This window comes from Piliocolobus tephrosceles, chromosome 19 (genome assembly GCF_002776525.5).
Source record: "Piliocolobus tephrosceles isolate RC106 chromosome 19, ASM277652v3, whole genome shotgun sequence".
NCBI classification, from domain to species: Eukaryota; Metazoa; Chordata; class Mammalia; order Primates; family Cercopithecidae; genus Piliocolobus; species Piliocolobus tephrosceles.
In genome coordinates, this window is record NC_045452.1 from 21,543,898 (window position 1) to 21,563,285 (window position 19,388).

A 19,388-nucleotide genomic window follows, 5' to 3' on the forward strand; every position below is an offset into this window, starting at 1 on the left:
AGTCTAACATGAGATGCTCCTTACAATAAAGGGAAATCTAATAGCTATGCAGTGAGAATGAATTGGAGATAAACCAACTCTTATGAGGAATTTAAGTCTGGGATTAACCTACGTATTCTAGAGAACTTTAAGCCATGACCTTAATTGACTTAACCTGTGTGGCAGTACACCAGGCACTTGGCAGGAATAAGAAGCAGGTTCTTGTATTATTTATACAAATATTTTTTCAAGTATCATGACCAGCACATAGTCAAAGATAATCAAGCACACAAGGAAATACAACACCATGAGCACAAAACAGCAGAGATATCAAATTGACAAAAAATAAGAACTAACTTTTGTTGTTATTAGTTTATCAGTATGCATGGAAATTAGGAAGTATACCTCTCTACTTCTTCATAATAGGAATTATAATATATTTGGAGCCAAAAGACAGTGAAAATACTGCATACCAAAACTCATGGTAAAATGGTACAGCCACTTTGGAAAAGAGTTTGGCAGTTCTTCAGCAAAATAAACGTAAGAGTTACCATATGACTCAGCAACTCCACTTCTAGGTATATGCCCAAGAGAAGTGAAACACATTCACACAGATGTTCACAGCACCGTTATTCACAATAGCCAAATAGTGTAAACAACCCAAATGTTCACCACCTGATGACTGGATAAACAAAACGTGGTATATCCATACAATGGATGTTACTCCGTCACAAAAAGAATGTCAGCTACATGCTAAAACATGAATGAATCTCAAAAAATGATGCTACGAAGTCAAACACAAAAAGCTGTATTATATAATTCCATTTGTATCACATAGCCAAAGTAGGCAGATTCATGGAAGCAGACAATAAATGAATGGTTGCTGGGGCTTGGAGGAGGCGGGTATGGGGAGCAGCTGCTAATGGGGATGAGGTACCTTTTTGTGACGATGAAAATGTTCTGGAATTAGATAATGGTGATGGCTGTGCAACCTTGTGAATACACTAGAAATCACTGAATTATACACCTTAGAAAGGTAAATTTTATGGTATGTGAATTATATTTCAACTTTAAGGGCTTTGTGGGATGCAGCTATACATTTAAGCTATTTATAATCTTAAATGCATATATTAAAAGATTATTACTAGTTTGCTGGTAAGAACACTCTCTAGCTTACTTAATATTCTTTTTTTTTTGGACAGGGTTTCACTCTGTCACCCAGGCTTGAGTGCAGTGGTTAGATCACAGCTCACTGCCACCTCAACCTCCCAGGCCCAAACAATCCTTCCATCTCAACCTCGTGTGTAGGTGGGACCACAGGCACATGCCACCATGCCTGGATAAATTCTCTATTTTTTGCAGAGACACAGTCTAGCTGTGTTTCCCAGGCTGCTCTCGAACTCCTAGGCTCAAGTGACCCTCACGCCTCGGCCTCCCAAAGTGCTGGGGTTACAGGCATGAACCACCATGCCCAGCCTAATATTCTTACCACTAAGAATTCTATACTAGTTTGGTTAATATTCTTAATAGTAAAGATATATCTGAAAATATCTGCAATAAACATTGACTTATAAAACTATAGCAAATTTTATTTTATGTTTTTTAAATTTTTATTTTTTGAGAACCCAAAGTTTTTAATGCATTAGAAAATATAGGTAAGTGTAAAGAAAGAAGTAATTTCTCACAATCTTACCACCAGTGGCAACCAATATTAACATTTTCCATGTATATAAAATACATGATATTTATTTTCAAAATGGTAACAAGTTGTATATTTTCTTTCATAAATTCTATTTTTAAAATTATACTTTAAGTTCTAGGGTACCTGTGCACAAGTGCAGGTTTGTTACATATGTATACATGTGCCATGTTGGTGTGCTGCACCCATTAACTCGTCATTTACATTAGGAATATCTCCTAATGCTATCCCTCCCCTCTCCCCCAACCCCACAATAGGGCCTGGTGTGTGATGTTCCCCTTCCTATGTCCAAGTGTTCTCGTTCAATTCCCACCTATGAATGAGAACATGTGGTGTTTGGTTTTATGTCCTTGCGATAGTTTGCTGAGAATGATGGATTCCAGCTTCATCCATGTCCCTACAAAGGACATGAACTCATCCTTTCTATGGTTGCATAGTATTCCATGGTGTATATGTGCCACATTTTCTTAATCCAGTCTGTCATTGACAGACATTTGGGTTGGTTCCAAGTCTTTGCTATTGTGAATAGTGCCGCAGTAAACATACGTGTGCATGTGTCTTTGTAGCAGCATGATTTATAATTCTTTGGGTATATACCCAGTAATAGGATGGCTGGGTCAAATGGTATTTCTAGTTCTAGATCCTTGAGGAATCGCCACACTGTCTTCCACCATGGTTGAACTAGTTTACAGTCCCACCAACAGTGTAAAAGTGTTCCTATTTCTCCACATCCTCTCCAGCACCTGTTGTTTCCTGACTTTTTAATGATCACCATTCTAACTGGTGTGAGATGGTTATCTCGTTGTGGTTTTGATTTGCATTTCTCTGATGGCCAGTGATTATGAGCATTTTTTCATGTGTCTGTTGGCTATAGCAAATTTTAAAAGAACCAAGTAGAATTCTAGAAATAAAAAATATAATGACCTAATTAAAACCTGATGGATGATTTGACAATGGACTAGACATAGCTGAAGAGAGAAATGATTAACTGGAAGGTAAGTTGGATAATAATTACCCTTGATCATGTAATTAGTATATTCACCATAAGTGTTGTGAAGTATCAAAATGTCTGCAACTTACCTTCACATAGTTCAGTAAAACATGTCTCTCTATCGATATAATGCATATATAAACATGTTTAGCAACAGAGGGAGATAAGGTGAACATGGCAAAATGTTAACAATTGGTGAATCTATGTAAAGAGCATATATTCAGTGTACAACTGTATACTCTTGGTTTCCAAACACAACATGCTATTATTTAATTCTGCCTGAGTGATGGCTTGTTCTCAGTTTCCTTCATTGGCTCTCCAACTTTTTCTTAATATCTTTGTTATAATGGCCTAGGGCTCAGGCCTTCGACTTCTCTCCATGATCACGCTTAGTCCATTGGTCATTTCATTTCTTCTTATAGTTTTAAATAACCACCAAATCCTAACTGCCTGCCTCTGTTCCAATGTAGACTCCCTCGCAAACTCGGCTTCACATCCAGGTGCCTACTTGGCTATCTAACAGATAATTGAAATTAACACATCCAAAATTGAATGTCTCTAAATGTTCTCTACCTACAGCCTTCCTCACCTCAGTTGATGAATGTCATCTTGAATTTCAGTTGCTTGGTCCAATACTTTGAATTTGTTATTGACTCTTCTTTCTCTTATAAGTATTTTGTCCAAACCATTAGTGAATCCCTGAACTAATAACTTCTCACTCACCCTCACTATGCCCTCCCTGCTTTGAACCATCATCAGTTCTCATCTGGATACCTGCAACAATCTGCTAAGTGGTTTACCTGCATCACCTCATGTTCTTGTGCCAGTTCTCCTGCCAAAGCAAGAGCAATCATTTAGAATCAAAGTTGCCAGGCGCAGTGGCTCTCACCTGTAATCCTAGCACTTTGGTAGGTCAAGGCGGGTGGATCACGAGGTCAAGGGATTGAGATCGTCCTGCCCAACGTGGTGAAACCCTGTCTCTACTTAAAATACAAAAATTAGCTGGGCATGATTTCGGGCCCCTGTAATGCAGCTACTCAGGAGGCTGAGGCAGGAGAGTCACTTGAACTCAGGAGGTGGAGGCTGCAGTGAGCCTAGATTGCGCCGCTGCACTCCAGCCTGGGTGACAAAGCAAGACTGTGTCTGTCTCAAAAAAATAAAAAATAAAAAAAATAAAAAAGAATCAAAGGTCACATATCATTTTATATCCTAAACTCCATCCTAATTTTTATTTTCACAGAGTAGAAGCCAAAATCTCAAACAATGTTTGTTTTTGTTTTTTTTTGAGATGGATTCTCCCTGTGTTGCCCAGTGGCTGGAGGGTGGTGGCGCGATCTCAGCTCACTGCAACCTCCGCCTCCTGAGTTCAAGCAATTCTCTGTCTCAGCCTCCCGAGTAGCTGGGATTACAGGTGCCTGCCACCATGCCCGGCTAATTTTTTTTTTTTTGTATTTTTAGTAGAGATGGGATTTCACTATCTTGCCCAGGCAGGTCTTGAACTCCTGCCTTGGCCTCCCCAAGTGCTGGGATTACAGATGTGAGCCACCATGCCCAGTCTCTAACAGTAGTTTTTAAGAACCTATGTCATCTGTCATCTTTGCTCCATGACCTTGATCTCTGTCTACTCTCCCCTTTGCTCACTTCACTCCAGCCACACCAGCCTTCTTGTCATTCTTCAACCACGCCAAATTCCTCCAGCTTTAAAATCCTTTCACTGACAATTCCTTTATCTCCTAATCCAGTCTGCATGATGAAAACCAGTTTCAATTTGTCTAGGAGCAAGACCCTGGCATTAGTATATTTTTAAAATGTTTCGGATGTCTTCAAAATAATCAGGATTATTTTAGCCTTGAGTTGGTAATTGTTGAAACTGAGTGGTGGGCACATGGAGCCCATTACACTATTCTCTCAGACAAATATAAAACAACAACAGCAAAAAAGTTTCTGTGGTGATTCCTGTGTGCAGCAGGGTTGGGAATCACTGGCCCGTAATCCCCAAATTGGATTGTTTTGCCCATAAAGAACTGAGACATTTCTATTTGAAAGGCTGTCTTAATGAATTAAAAAGATACACATAAGATGAAAAATATCAAATTTATTTTCTAAAATAGAATAAAAGGATGGATTTGAATTCACTTTGCAATATACATGGACAGTAAAAACATTTGCTCCACATCCTGCTTGTTTCCATTTAACTCCCAACACTAGCCTCTGAAAGAAAGAAAACATTTCTGGCCCTTGGTTTGCAGAACCTAAAACTTGCAAAAGAACATGTGAAATGTGTATCCCAAGCTCGATCCTCCTAGGTCACCTCAGAGGCCTGTTAACAAGCTCCATACAGTTGAAAGGTAAAGAGCTTCTTTCTGCCTCCTTATCCAAAAGCTCTTGAATAGTCATTTGCAGTTTGAGGTCTTACCACAATTTTCACTAATACTTAACCCATTTGAGGTACAGAGCATCAAAGAATGAAATTCTCTTCTGTTTCAAATGAACTAATACCCAAATCTGAAATTATCAAAGGTGACATCTTTCCCTTTTAAAAAATAAACCACCCAAATGAAATTATTAGTTTGAAAGATACTTGTTAATAAACCTGACAAGGAAAAATTAAACCATCCCCTTTTTGTGCCATAGTAATATGAATTTATACAATATTAACTTAAGTCTTGGGGAAGTGGAACCGCATGAGTTCTATCAAAAATAGATACTGTGATGATTAGATCTGATCTGAGCTCCCCTCAGAAGACTGGGGGGCCTGCGAGGACTGGCTTATTTGTGAACTATTCAGACTCATGCTCAGCAGGTGGTTATTGATGACATTAAGTTCTTGGATCACTGTGCTCAGATCTTCATGTAATCTAGTGATCGCACATTTTACCTCCCTTAAAAGAACACTAATGGAATTCTCTGCTTCAGGTTCCCTGGGGAAGTCTCTGGTTGACTGAAAACCAGAGCAGGACAGAGGGATGAACTGGTCTACATTTTGGGTGGAAAACTCTCCCCAGTGCCTACTAGAAATATGACTTATATTCTTTTTAGCAGAGTCAGAGTTATTTGGAAGAATTCCCAGTAGATTGAGGCTATCATTTTCCTCTGCATCAGAAGACACTGGGCCCCTAGAAGCAAAGGAGTGATGCAGCTTGCTTGTCTTATCTTCCTCTTTAAAGGAGGTAGAAGACAACTGTTGATGGGACAAAGTCCAGAAGGAAGGTCCGGCCAGAATGGGGGATGAGAGATGAGCTGACTTCTCTGGAGAGGCTAAATCAGGAGATGACATGGATAAAGGAGAAAAGGAAGATGCTCCCTCAGAGGCAGTTGAAACTAAAATGTGTAAATGAGAGAAAAAGATTTATGCAACATACAAATGAGAGTAATAGCTAAAATAATTTTATAATGTAAAAGCCTATCCGGAAGGGCTCAACATAAATAAACTGCTTAGAATTTTAAATGTTAACTATTCATAATACGCTTAAAAAAACCCAAAGCAGGAAACTAAGAAACTCTACAGATGTATTATATATCAATAATACCATGGAAATGAAACTAAAATAGAATTATCAGTATTCATCTTGACTCATCTTGACTCAAACCCTGCCCAACATATTTTTACACTAAACTTAATCAGAGAGAGCAGAAAAGTATTAAACCCCATTCTACTGACTGCCAGCATTTTAAGTTGGTATTTAAAGTAGAAAGTGTGAGAAACCTGTGACAGATTCCTTCAACTTTTTAAATTTTTTTCCTGTGGAGATTATTATGGCAAAATGAACTACCAACTACAAGTACCCAAAAGTTAGTGAAATAAGTATTTTTATCTCCATAGTGAAATATAATCAAGACTGAAGTCCAACACATCTGAGATCTAGAACACTTTAGCACATGTATATAATCATTTTTTTCTCACCAAGAAACTATAAGTGAAGTAAAAAGCATTCTAAGCCTTTTTTTTTTTTTTTCATAAAATTACAGATTTGGGAAAGTTTTTACTTCCCTTTAGGCAAAATCACATTAAATCTCCTACACTTCATTCTAAATCATTATTTCCCAAACTTTTCTGAGAAACACTGTGTTCCTTCAGATGTTAGAAGATGTTTTGTAAAAACAGGCTTCATAGTCAATACAACTGGGCAATTGTATACTGTGCTTCCCAAAAGGAGATTAACAATGTCCATCAGTGCATTTAAAGTTCTGAGAAATCTTCAGTAATTTATTTAAGTGTTTTGTAAGCTTTCTTAAACATGGAACTTTTTTCTCTTCTTCCTGGAATGTCTATTTACATTCACTTATGATATGTGACACAAATTGGTGGAATCCAGTTCTAAACTCTTTGCAGTGAACTCTGAACCTGCTACTTAAGAAAAGTTTCATTGTAAGTCACAGAAGAGGGAAATTGATGCTTACTAATGAGAACACATGGCTTATTTTTCTACATTATTTTATTTTGCTTTACATATTCAGGTCCCTTCTAAACAAAATTGGACCTCCTGTAAAAACTATGGCCAGGACAGGCAGCTTCTATTTTTTGTTTCAAAGCTTTCCATGGCCTATCTCCAGTTCTCAGGAAAAATTCCAATCACAAAACTTTTTTGGGGATGAAATATATTCTCAGCTGATGCAGCAGCAGGGACATGAAAAGGAAAGCAGGAACTTCATCAGCACATGGTCAAGAAAAGCCAAGAACAGTTAGGAATCTAGGTCAGGCTAATCGAGACAGTCTATCTTTGGATTAAAAAGGTAGAAAGATGGTAGTGGGCATGTTAACGATGACAGCCATGAGAAGTAAACGTTTTGAGAACCTGCATGTCTGAAAATGTCTATACTCTACTTTTAGGCTTAATGATAGTTTGGCTAGATAAAGAATTCTAGGTCAGAAATCCTTCTTTCAGAATTTTGAAGGCCACATTTCACTGTTTTCTTGTTTCTAGTATTGCTGTTCAGGGGTTGGAGCCATTCAAATTCTTACTCATTGCATGTGACCTGTTTTATCTCTGAAGTATTACAGAATTCCCTCTGTTTCAGAGGGTTTGGAAGCTTCTCGGTGATGTGCCCTGAAGTGAGACTATTTTCATTCACTGAGGTCAATTCAATCAGGCAACCTATTTCCTTCAGCTCCAGAAAATTATTCTAAATGATTTAATCACTTACTTTCTCCTCTGTGTTTTCTCTGTTGTCTCTTTCAGAACCTCCTCTTGTCAGATGTTAGATCTCTTGGACTAGTCTTCTAATTTTCTTAGTTTTCTTTCCCATTTTCCCTACCTCCGTCTTTTTGCTTTACTTCCATGTAGATTTTATCAACTTTAGTTTCCAATCCTCTCATTGAGTTCTTATATTTCTGCTATTGTATTTTTAAATTTCCAAGAGCTCTTTTTTTTTGGTTTTCAGAAATTCTTTTTGTAATGTCTTGTTCTTTTTCTTGAGACGGAGTCTCGCTTCGTCGCCCAGGCTGGAGTGCAGTGGCTGGATCTCAGCTCACTGCAAACTCCGCCTCCCGGGTTCACACCATTCTCCTACCTCAGCCTCCCGAATAGCTGGGACTACAGGCGCCCACCACCTGGTCCGGCTAGTTTTTTGTATTTTTGTAGTAGAGACGGGGTTTCACTGTGTTAGCCAGGATGGTCTCGGTCTCCTGACCTCGTGATCCGCCCGTCTCAGCCTCCCAAAGTGCTGGGATTACAGGCTTGAGCCACCGCGCCAGGCTGTAATGTCTTGTTCTTGTTTCATATACTGTATTCTCGTATTTCTTTCAGGATAATAATAAGCTTTTGGAAAAGTTTTCCTTTCCCCTCATAGTGTATGTTTCCTCAAAATTATTTTTCTTTGTTTTTGTTTCAATGTTTTATATTAGAAGTTTTTTTTCAGATGTTTGGTACTCCTTGCTGTCTGCTTATGTTTAAGGATTAAAAGGTGAAAGGAACTTTGAGTGTGTGCATGACACTTGTCAACTTTGAGCTTCAGTGAATAGTTATTTGTTGGGGAACCACTAATGTCATTATCTTTAGTTCTTTCCTCTAGGCCAGTGAGGCTCTAGGAGAAAAGTTGTCCTGTCTCCTACCTAGAGGGTAAAGGTCTAGTTACCAGGGTGCTGGGAGGCCAGCAGGGGGAGGGGGCTGCAGCATTCAGCATCTGGTTTACATATCATCACATAATCCTGTGGTTTTGGTGACAGTGCCCACACTTGTAACTCTACCTAGCATCTCTCATTTCAGAGACCTTCCATCTGCCCTCTCCAGAAAACAAATCTTCACGCTCTGTCACAGGTTGCAGAGGTAGGTGGGTATTCATGGTAATTGTTCACCTAAGGACTTAACTACTTTTCAAATGCCTGTTTTTTGTTTTTTTTTGTTTTTTTTTTTTTCTTTTTTTAGAGACAGGACCTTGCTCTGTCACCCAGACTGGAGTGCAGTGGTACAGTCGTGACTCACTGCAGCCTCAACCTGGGCTCAAGCGACCCTCCCGCCTCAGCCTTCCTAGTAGCTAAGACTACACGTGTGGGCCACCAATGCCTGGCTCTTTTCTTTAATTTTTTGTAGAGAAGGGGTCTTGCTACATTGGCCAGGCTGGTCTCAAACTCCTGGCCTCAAGTGATCCTCACTCCTCAGCCTCCCAAAGCTGGGACTACCTCTGTGAGCCACTGTGCCTGGCCCCCTCAAATAGTTGTTTTTAAATTCTCTTTGTTTAGCACCAGATGAAGTAGGTTTTATAACCCCGTTTTAAATATGAGGCAAAGGAATCTGAAAGAGGCTAAAAATCTTTCCCAAGACCACAAGGCTAGAAAAGGTCAAAGATGGGTCAAATTCAAGTTCTCTGATGTCATAGAATATGACCTTAATCACAATTCTATACTTCCACACAATTCTATTACATTAGAATTATTTTTACTGCATTATAGAATTATGTTAAATTTTGAGTATCAAATTTAGAAGGCAGGTAACCAGGACAGTGAGGAGACTTGACATCTTATCTATAAGAAATGGTTGATGGATATACCCAAAAAGAGATGGTAGAAGGATGAGAGGCTATATCTAATTATTTTAAGACAATCAGAAAACCTGAATAATAATACCTTCCATTACGCACAGTTTGCAGGAGCTAGAACTGGGATCAATAGGTAGAACTTACAGAAAACAGATTTTAGCCCAATTAATAAAAAAAAAAAAACTTTCTCATTGTCATGGTTCTTCACACACGAAAATAATAATGGTGAGTGATGCTCAGAGCTCATGCACAGCCTGAATAACCATTTGGTAGGGATATTTGAGGCAAGATCGGTGCATCACTTTACAGAACTTATCTATTCTTGATGAGATTCTAGGACTCGGCTGGGCATGGTGGCTCACACCTGTAATCCCAGCACTTTGGGAGGTCGAGGTGGGAGGATAGCTTGGGCCCAGGAATTTGAGAACAGCCTGAGCAACATGGCGAAAACCCTTCTCTACAAAAAGTACAAAAATTAGTTGGGCATGTTGGCGTATACCTGTGGTCCCACCTACTTGGGAGACTAAAGTGGGAGGATCACCTAAGCCTGGCAGTTTGAGACTGCAGTAAGCTGTGGTCATGCCAAGGCACTCCAACCTGGGCAAAAGAGTGAGACCCTGTCTCCAAAAAAAAAAAAAAAAAAGGATTCTAGGACTTAAAATATATCTGTTAAAGTACTAAGAAAAGATTCTAGAAATAGAATTTGAGCTCCCTCTAGTCAGAAAGAATAAATAAGAAACACTTTAAGTAGGCCAAGAGGGAAATAATATTTGAGTCAAATATCACTATCATGTTATTTATATTTATTTATTTATTTATTTATTTATTTATTTATTTATTTATTTATTTTTGAGACAGTCTTGCTCTGTTGCCCAGGCTGGAGTGCAATGGCACAATCTCAGCTCACTGCAAGCTCCGCCTCCCGGGTTCCTACCATACTCCTGCCTCAGCCTCCCAAGCAGCTGGGATTACAGGGACCCACCACCACGCCTGGCTAATTTTTATTTTGTATTTTTTGTAGAGATGGGGTTTCACTGAGTTAGCCAGGATGGTCTCAATCTCCTGACCTCGTGATCTGCCCGTCTCGGCCTCCCAAAGTTCTGGGATTACAGGTGTGAGCCACTGTGCCAGGCCCCCATGTTATCTTATATATTTAAAGATATGCAGTTAGGTTAGTCACACGTGTATGCTGTGACTAAAAACCTGGTATTTAACTTGATGCTGGTGGTTCTCAAAATGTGACTGCAGTAGCATCACCTGGGAATTTGTCAGTAATGAATTTCTTGGGTCCCAGATCTACTAAATCAGAAACTGGGGGGTTGGGCCCAGAAAACTAAGTTGTAACAAGCTGCCAGGTGTTTCTGAGGCATGCTGAAGTCTGTGACCCACTGCTTTCTACTATTTAGCCACCTTTCTTTTGCCTTATGACTACAACTGCTGATGAAATCGCTTATCATTGTTTACAGTTTTTCAGCTTTGAGTCATAGGCTACATGATGCTTTTGCTTATAAAAAGCCACTTCATCTATAATTGCCGCATACCAATTTACTTTTGTTTCCAAACACTCCACAGCTGTACACACACTTCAAGCTGCTCTTCAGGGTGCATCCTCACTGCCCATTTAGTTCTCCTGCCCAGGCTCACTACAGAAGTTATTTGGGTCTCTTGTTAACATTCACACAATCTACTCAGCGAACGGAAATAAGCTACAATAAATTGTTGTATTTTAAAATCTCATTGTGTGATATATGCACACCAATTAATGTTGGGCTTGCTTGAAGATAGCACTGATAAAATTATTGCAAATGCTGATGTGTTAACTTTAACTTATTATACTCATAAATAATATTGGACCAGTTAATTGTGATATTAAAACTTTCCATTTTAAAAGCATTTAGAAATGTGCTGCAAAAATAAATTTCTAGAAATAATTAAAAACTCTTATGAGCTAGAGATATAAATCTTTCTGTAAGCAGAAGGTCTTTGGTCAACTAAACACTTTAAATAGTTCGCTGTAAAACAGAGAAGTTTTTGTCACTCTCCAATTCACTTCTTTCAGTTTCCCTAGCTGATATACAATGTCTGTCAAGTTAACTACATACAAATTAAAATATTCTGATTTTGTTTCATGGTTAAAAATGTAACACTGAATGGTCCTGTCCTTGGGACCAGTGATAGGTTGGCTGGGAACAGGAGGAGGCAACCATGCCTCCTAGGGAGTTACCCTGGCTGAGCAAAGGGTTCTGGGGCTGGGCACCAGGTTGATCTCACACCGCTCAGTGAGGTCATCGTTACTGACTGTGGCCTGCAATCCAAGGTGTGCGAACAGACACCAGGTGGATGTGTGTGTAGTCCTGGACCAGGATCAGTGCCTCTTCAATGGAGGATTCTGAGACAGGATTCATAATGCCCTCCACTTGCCATTCTGGTAGTTGCCAGAAGGCCAGCTTCAGAGAAAGGTACCAAGAAACTGATAATGCTTCCTTGAATTGGCTTCTGTATTTGCTTCATCAGTGTCTCTCATTGTGAATATTCTGGCATTCCTATAGATCAGGTTTTGCTGATTTGGGAAAATAAAGACTATGGATCAACTAGAAATACTGTTCATATTATTGAGAAAATGCTTCTGTTAGAACCTTGTTGAAGGCACAATTTTGAGTTGATCCAATTCTTGAACTCTGTAGACTCTGATAATTCTGGATCTATTGTTCCATCTTTTGCTGATATTTTGTGTGTGGCAAATGTTGAGGAAGCCAGTTTTCTCAGATTTCAAAATAGTATATGGAAAAATGAAGAGAAAATGGAACATGTCCATCCTTTGCAACTAGTTTGGGATCCACTGTCATCTGCTCTAAAACATAACAAACCAGTGAAAAATGATCTGTTTGTAAATGAAGCTGCAATTAAAAAAAAATAGGTGCCCTTGAAGATGAGCTAACTTTTCTTCACTCTCAGATTGCTGCAATTGTGGAAATGCAGGAACTGAAAAACAGTACAATTTCTAGTTCCTTTGGCTTGAATGATGGGCCCATTAGTTTGGGACAAATGCCATCATCAGGGGCTGTTCAGCTGAGTGGGGAGTCGCACATATGTATTTGTTCTTTCCTACATTTATACTCTGTTCTTTTGTAGAGTGTATAATGAGCCTTAACATAATAAAAATCAGTTTCCAAGTTCAATGCTTTCTTCTCCTCCTCCACTACCACTTCCTCCTCAGTTTTCTTCTCTCTAGCTTCCATGTTTTCTTCCCATACCAACTAGGATCTAATAATATTTGTGACTCAGATAATCTAGCTACTGAAATGAACAAACAGCACCCAGGTGCTAGTATAGTCATCATTCAAAAAGCCACAGAAATAAAGATGTTCTAAACATGTTGGATGTTCTAGAGGACATAAATAAAGTGAAGCTCTGTGCAACTGAACAGTCACCTGGTGGCAGACCCATTCATAAGAGGAAAAGAAAGAATTCATATGGGGATCCGGTGTCTTTAACGTCTCATGCACTTAAGCAGAAATTTGCATTTCAAAAAGATGATTCATTTGAGAAAGAAAGTAGATCTTAGGAGCCTTCTCCATTTTCTTGTCCAGAAACTTCAACGTTTGGACATCACATTTCTCAGTCAGAAGGACAGTGAACTAAGGAAGAACTGATAAGCACAAAAGCTGTTGACCAAGGAATCAGCAACAAAAGCTGATACACTTAGGAGAGACCACAGAAATATGTCAGCCTGTCTTCCACTACACTTCAAAGGATCTTCTCTTCTGTAAAACGAAGTTAAACAAAGTCTACGTACTGCAATATATTAGTGGAGAGGTCTGAAAAGCCTTGACTCCTTTTAAGAAGACTTGTCCCTGTTTTTGGAAGATCCAGCAATTAACTGGCTACTGATGATAATTAGATGTACCGATATTTTTTTCTTGCACGTTAATATCATTGAAAGATGAATACATACTTTGGATAATTTTTCTAAGCAATTATGACTTCCTAAGAAGTAATAGAATTAAAAGTCTTTGAATCTTTTAAAAATTGGTACTGATCTGCTTTACTTGGCTTCCAGCAATTTGGAGATTTTCAAAGAGGGTAACATTAAACTTTTTTCATTAAGATAGTCACAGTTTGAATCACATAGGTTGAGTCTTCTAAAACTTCTTGCTGAGATAATAAATTATTTGTAGAAACTGATTTTGACTGTTAAATGTTAAAAGTAGAAGTATTTAAAGAATCTTGACAAGTTTTGTCCATACTTGCTATGTAAATGTGAATGCCTGCCATTTTTGTTTTCTTTGTTCTTTACTACATTTATACTCTGTTCTTTTGTAGAGCGTATAATAAAAAATAAAAATGTAACATTTTACACAAATGTTTGCAGCAGAATTATTTGTAATAGCAAAAAGTATATCTATTTCTGTCTCTCTATAGAAGAGAGAAAACTTTATTTCTCTCCTATAGAGATCTATCTCTCTTCTATATATATAGAGAGAAATATACTTTTTGATATACAATATACTATATTTTTCTATCTATATAGCTATATCTATATTTATATCTATACATATATTTTGTTACAATGGAATTAGCCATAAAAAGCAATGAAGTACTGACATGTTACAACATGGATGAATCTTGAAAATATTAGGCTAAGTGAAATGAGCCAGACACAAAAGGCCACATATTGCATGATTTCATTTATATGAAATGTTTAGGCAAATACATAGAGACAACAAGATCTGTGGTTGATGGAAATTAGAGGGAAGAAAGAATGGGGAGTGACTGCTAATGAGTGTAGGACTTTTAGCGGGTGATGAAAGTGTTTCTGAATTAGTGGTGATGATTTCACAACTCTGAGAATATACTAAAAGCTACTAAATCACACATTTTAAAAGGATGCATTTTATGGCATATTAATTAGATTTCAATTTTTTTTTTTTTGAGACGGAGTCTCGCTCTGTCACCCAGTCTGGAGTGCAGTGGCCGGATCTCAGCTCACTGCAAGCTCCGCTTCCTGGGTTTACGCCATTCTCCTGCCTCAGCCTCCCGAGTAGCTGGGACTACAGGCACCCGCCACCTCGCCCGGCTAGTTTTTTGTATTTTTTTTTTTTAGTAGAGACAGGGTTTCACCGTGTTAGCCAGGATGGTCTCGATCTCCTGACCTCGTGATCCGCCCGTCTCAGCCTCCCAAAGTGCTGGGATTACAGGCTTGAGCCACCACGCCCAGCCTAGATTTCAATTTTTTAAAAAGTGTAACATTTGGAAATTTAATATCATTATAAATATGCTACATAAAATAATATGATCCACCTAAGGCTCCTGGCTATCTCCCTCTACCTTACCCTCTGTTGTCTAACACCTCTCACCTGGTTTCCTACAACAGCCTTTGAAGTGTTCCTCACCTCCAGTTTCACCAGCCAGATCAGCATTTCGCATTCCTAAAACAAGGTCATTAGCCTAGCTTAAGACTTTTAGTGACCAGCACTGTCTTCAAATTAAAGTCCAGATTTCTTAACCTGGCACACATAGCTCCTATCATCTGTCTGGCTTAATTTTCCAGTGTTTTCCTCTACCATTTCTTCATGCACACTTTCTACTTCTGCTTTACTAAGCTGCCTTTGGTTCACTTATAAAATATTGAATACTGACTATATGCAAGCTACTGTGTTTGCTGCTGGGGATGCAATAACAAACAGGGCACACATGGTCTCTTCTCTCATGAAGGTGACATTTCAGTTGGGAAGAAATATTAATACATTAAATAACTTAGTACATATGCAGTCAACTAGAATGACAGTGTGATGAGGATAATTATAGGGCACTAAGATAGCATAGAGTTAGGGGGATTTGAAATACCCTAGGAGGTCAGGAAATCTTAAAGAAGTGATATTTGAGCTGACCTCTGAAGGATGAGTAGCAGCGAACTAGGGGAAGGGGTGGGCCGGGAGTGTTCTGGTCAGAGGGAACAACCATGGTGAAGCAAGACGGTTTATCTGACAAATTGAGAAAATATCGGGCTGGTTAGAGAGGCGGAAGCTAGGCTTCCCAGGGCTTCACGAACATGCTGGTCAGTCCACTGTTTAAGTTGGGGAGTACTAGTGATCAAACCACTCCAGCTGCTTGATGGAGAACTGGAGCTCCCCAGAATCTCTTTGCTTGGTTACAACTCTGTATCGTTCCCTTGCTTGGAATGCCCTTTCTGGAAGGATAGGCATTTACTTGTTCCTCAGCATAAAATGAGAAACTCCTGGGTACTTTTGGAAACAACTAGAGAGGATTTTGAGGGTTAGGACGGGACTGAGGTTCTGCAGTTCTAAAGATGGAATTAAAAATATGTACACTTGAATAATAATAGCAAATTTTATATTACACTTATTACCAGGTCCCACTCTACACACTTTGCATTTGTAAATTTATTAAATCCCCAGAGTATCTCAATGTGGTAGTTCCATCATTGTCTTTGTTCTATAGATGAAGATACTGACCTGCAAGAGGTCAGGTGTCTAGCCTAAGGTTGTACATTTAGTGGTTGGTCTGGGATTATGATCCCAGGCAGTCTCACTCCAAAGCCTGTGCTATCAGTAACTATGCTCTTCATCCAAGTAGGAGCCTAGGTTGAATTTATGGTGAGGTTTAAAGGGACATTTGACTTATTCTCCAATCTCCCTCTAGGACTGGGAGCTTTGCCATCCTCTCCTATCAGGCTCATGCTGCCTCTTCTGAGGAACTAGGCAACTTTCAAATTGTGGCCCTCAGTCATGGAGCCAAGCCATGTTCTGACCAATTCTGAAATAATTTGGCCTTAATTTATCAATAGAGAAATACCATATTTCACCCTATTAAGAATTTGTGAAATGTTGTTAAACCTATCAATGTCACACACACACACACACACACACACACATTTTTTCAGACAGAGTCTCGCTCTGTCGTCCAGGATGGAGTGTAGTGGCGTGATTTGGACTCACTGCAACCTCTGCCTCCCAGGTTCAAGGGATTCTCCTGCCTTAGCCTCCTGAGTAGCTGGGATTACAGGCGTGTCACCATGCCTGGCTAATGTTGGCCAGGCTGGTCTTGAACTCCTGACCTCAAGTGATACTCCTGCCTTGGCCTCCCAAAGTGCTGAGATTACAGGCATGAGCCATGGTGCCTGGTCACATGTATATTTTTACAAATCAATGTTAAAATGTTATAATTAAGAATTTAATAAGCAATTACATAAGCAAGTTAAGTACAATAGCAATGATTGGGGAAAATATTATTCTATTATTCAACCAATCACCTTAGTTGATGTTCAAGAAATTTCAATCAGAGGGTCAATATTCCAACATTTATAAAAGCTTCAAAGTATTGATAAAAATGATACAAAAATATATGTACTATAGAGACAATATCACACCATTTTGATTACTATAGCTTTAGGATAAGAATTGAAATTAGGTAGTAGGAGTCCTCCAACTTTGTTCTTTTGCTTTCAGAATTGTTTTGGCTACTCTAGACACTTTGTGTTTCCATTTAAATGTAAGATTCAGCTTGTCAATTTCTACCAAAAAAAAAAAAAAAAACCTTCTGGGACTGCATTGAATCTGCTGAGCTATTTGGAGAAAAATTACATCTTAACAATACTGAGTCTTCCAGCCCATGAACACTGTGTATCTTCTCAATTTATTTAGGTCTTTAATTGCTCTCAGAAATATTTCATAGTTTTCACTGCAGAGGTCTTACAGTATGTCTTTTGTTAAGTATTTTTTTTTAAATGCTACCGTAAATGATACTGTTTTAATTTCTAATTATTTATTTATTATTCTTATTGTTGTTTGTTTTTTGAGAGTCTCACTCTGTTGCCCAGGCTGGAGTGCAGTGGCGCAACCATAGCTCACCGCAGCGTTGACCTCCAGGGCTCAAGCGATCCTCCCACCTCAGCCTCCCAAGGAGCTGGGACCACAGGGTGTGCGCCACCATGCCAGGCTAAATAAATTTAAAAATTACAAAATTTTCGGCCAGGTGCAGTGGCCCACGCTTCCAATCTCAACACTTTGGGAGGCTGAGGCGGGTGGATCCCTTGAGGTCAGGAGTTCAAGACCAGCCTGGTCAACATGGCGAAACCCCCATCTCTACTAAAAATGCAAAAATTAGCTGGGCGTGGTGGCATGCGCCTGTAATCCCAGCTACTCAGGAGGCTGAGGCAGGAGAATCATTTGAACCCAGGAGGTTGAGTTTGCAGTGAGCCAAGATCACCCCACTGCACTCCAGCTTGGGTGACAAAGTGAAACTCCATCTCAAAAAAAAATTAAAAATTTTAAAAATAGGGACAGGGTCTCCCTATGCTGATGATATGGTTTGACTCTGTGTCCCCACCCAAATCTCATCTTGAATTGTAATACCCACGCATCAAGGGAGGGAGGTGATTGGGTCATGGGGTGGTTTCCCCTGCTGTTCTCATGATAGTGAGTGAATTCTCACGAGATCTGATGGTTTTGTAAGTGTTTGGCAGTTCCTCCTTCATGCACTCTCTCTCCTACCACCTTGTGAAAAAGGTACCTGCTGCTCCTTCCACCGTGATTCTAAGTTTCCTGAAGCCTCCCCAGCCATGAGGAACTGTGAGTCAACTAAACTTCTTTCCTTTATAAATTACCTAGTCTTGGTTATTTATAGCAGTGTGAAAACAGACTAATACAGTTGTCCAGGTTGGGACAATACATTTTTTATGCTAACTTTGTATCCTGAAATCTTGCTAAACTCACCTAGTAGGTCTAGTAGCCTGTTTGATAAACTCTTTGAGATCTTTCACACAGATAATCATATCATCTTCGAATAAAAACATTTTATTTCTTCCTTTCCAATACCTATTCCTTTCATTTCTTTTTCTGGCCTAACTGCACTGCCTAGGACCTCTAATACAATGTTGAATAAAAGCAGTAGCAGCAGCCAGCCTTTCTTTGTTGCTGATTGAGTGGTAAAGCATTCAGTCTTTCATCATTAATTATGTCAGCAGTACATATTAGGGCTTTTAAAAAAACATTATTTATTTATTTTGGAGATGGGGGTTTTGCTCTGTTGCCCAGGCTGGGGTGCAGTGGGGCAATTATAGCTCGCTGCAGTCTCAAACTCTTGGGCTCAAGTGACCTTCCTACCTCAGCCTCCTGAAAAGCTGAGATTACATGCACATGCCACCATGCCTGGCTAATGTTTTAATTTTTTTGTGGAGACAGGGTCTTGCTATGTTGACCAGTCTGATCTTAAACTCCTGGTCTCAACTGATCCTCCTGCCTTGGCTTCCCAAAGTGCTGGGATTACAGGTGTGAGCCACCACATCTGGCCTAAAAAGTCTACCCTTTAAAAATATATACCCTTTATCAGCTTGAGGGAAGTTCCCTCTTATTCATAGTTTGCTTAAATTTTTTAAAGATTGTAAATGAGTGTCTAATTTTGCCAAATGCTTTTCTGCATGAATCAAGATAATTTTGTCATTTCCATCTTATTCTGTTAATATGGTAGTTTACAGTTACATATTTTCAAATGTCAAACCAACCTTATAATTCTGGGAAAAATCCCACTTGGTCATGATGTGTTATTCTTTTTCTATGTTGCTGGATTTGATTTGCTAATATTTTATTAAGGATTAAGGATTTCTACATTTGTGTAAATTTTTGAGGAATATTTGTCTATAATTTATTTTTCTTGTAATCTCTTTGTCAGATTTTGGCATTAGATTATGCTAGCTTCATAAAATGAGTTGGGTAGTCCTTCCTC

General features: G+C 39.0%; 1 protein-coding gene and 1 pseudogene across 1 annotated transcript in view; one reads left to right on the forward strand and one right to left on the reverse strand.

Annotated features, from left to right (window-relative positions):
* Window positions 1-4,750: 4,750 nt before the first annotated feature.
* The window catches only part of ENTHD1 (ENTH domain containing 1), a 121,925-nt gene continuing 107,287 nt past the window's right edge, over window positions 4,751-19,388 (reverse strand). The window contains exon 6 of the mRNA XM_023222245.1: window positions 4,751-5,990. Within this exon, the coding sequence (XP_023078013.1) occupies window positions 5,386-5,990 (605 nt within the window). The 3' untranslated portion in view covers window positions 4,751-5,385. The remainder of the gene's footprint in view (window positions 5,991-19,388) is intronic.
* Window positions 12,178-13,341, forward strand: LOC111549107 (annotated as a pseudogene).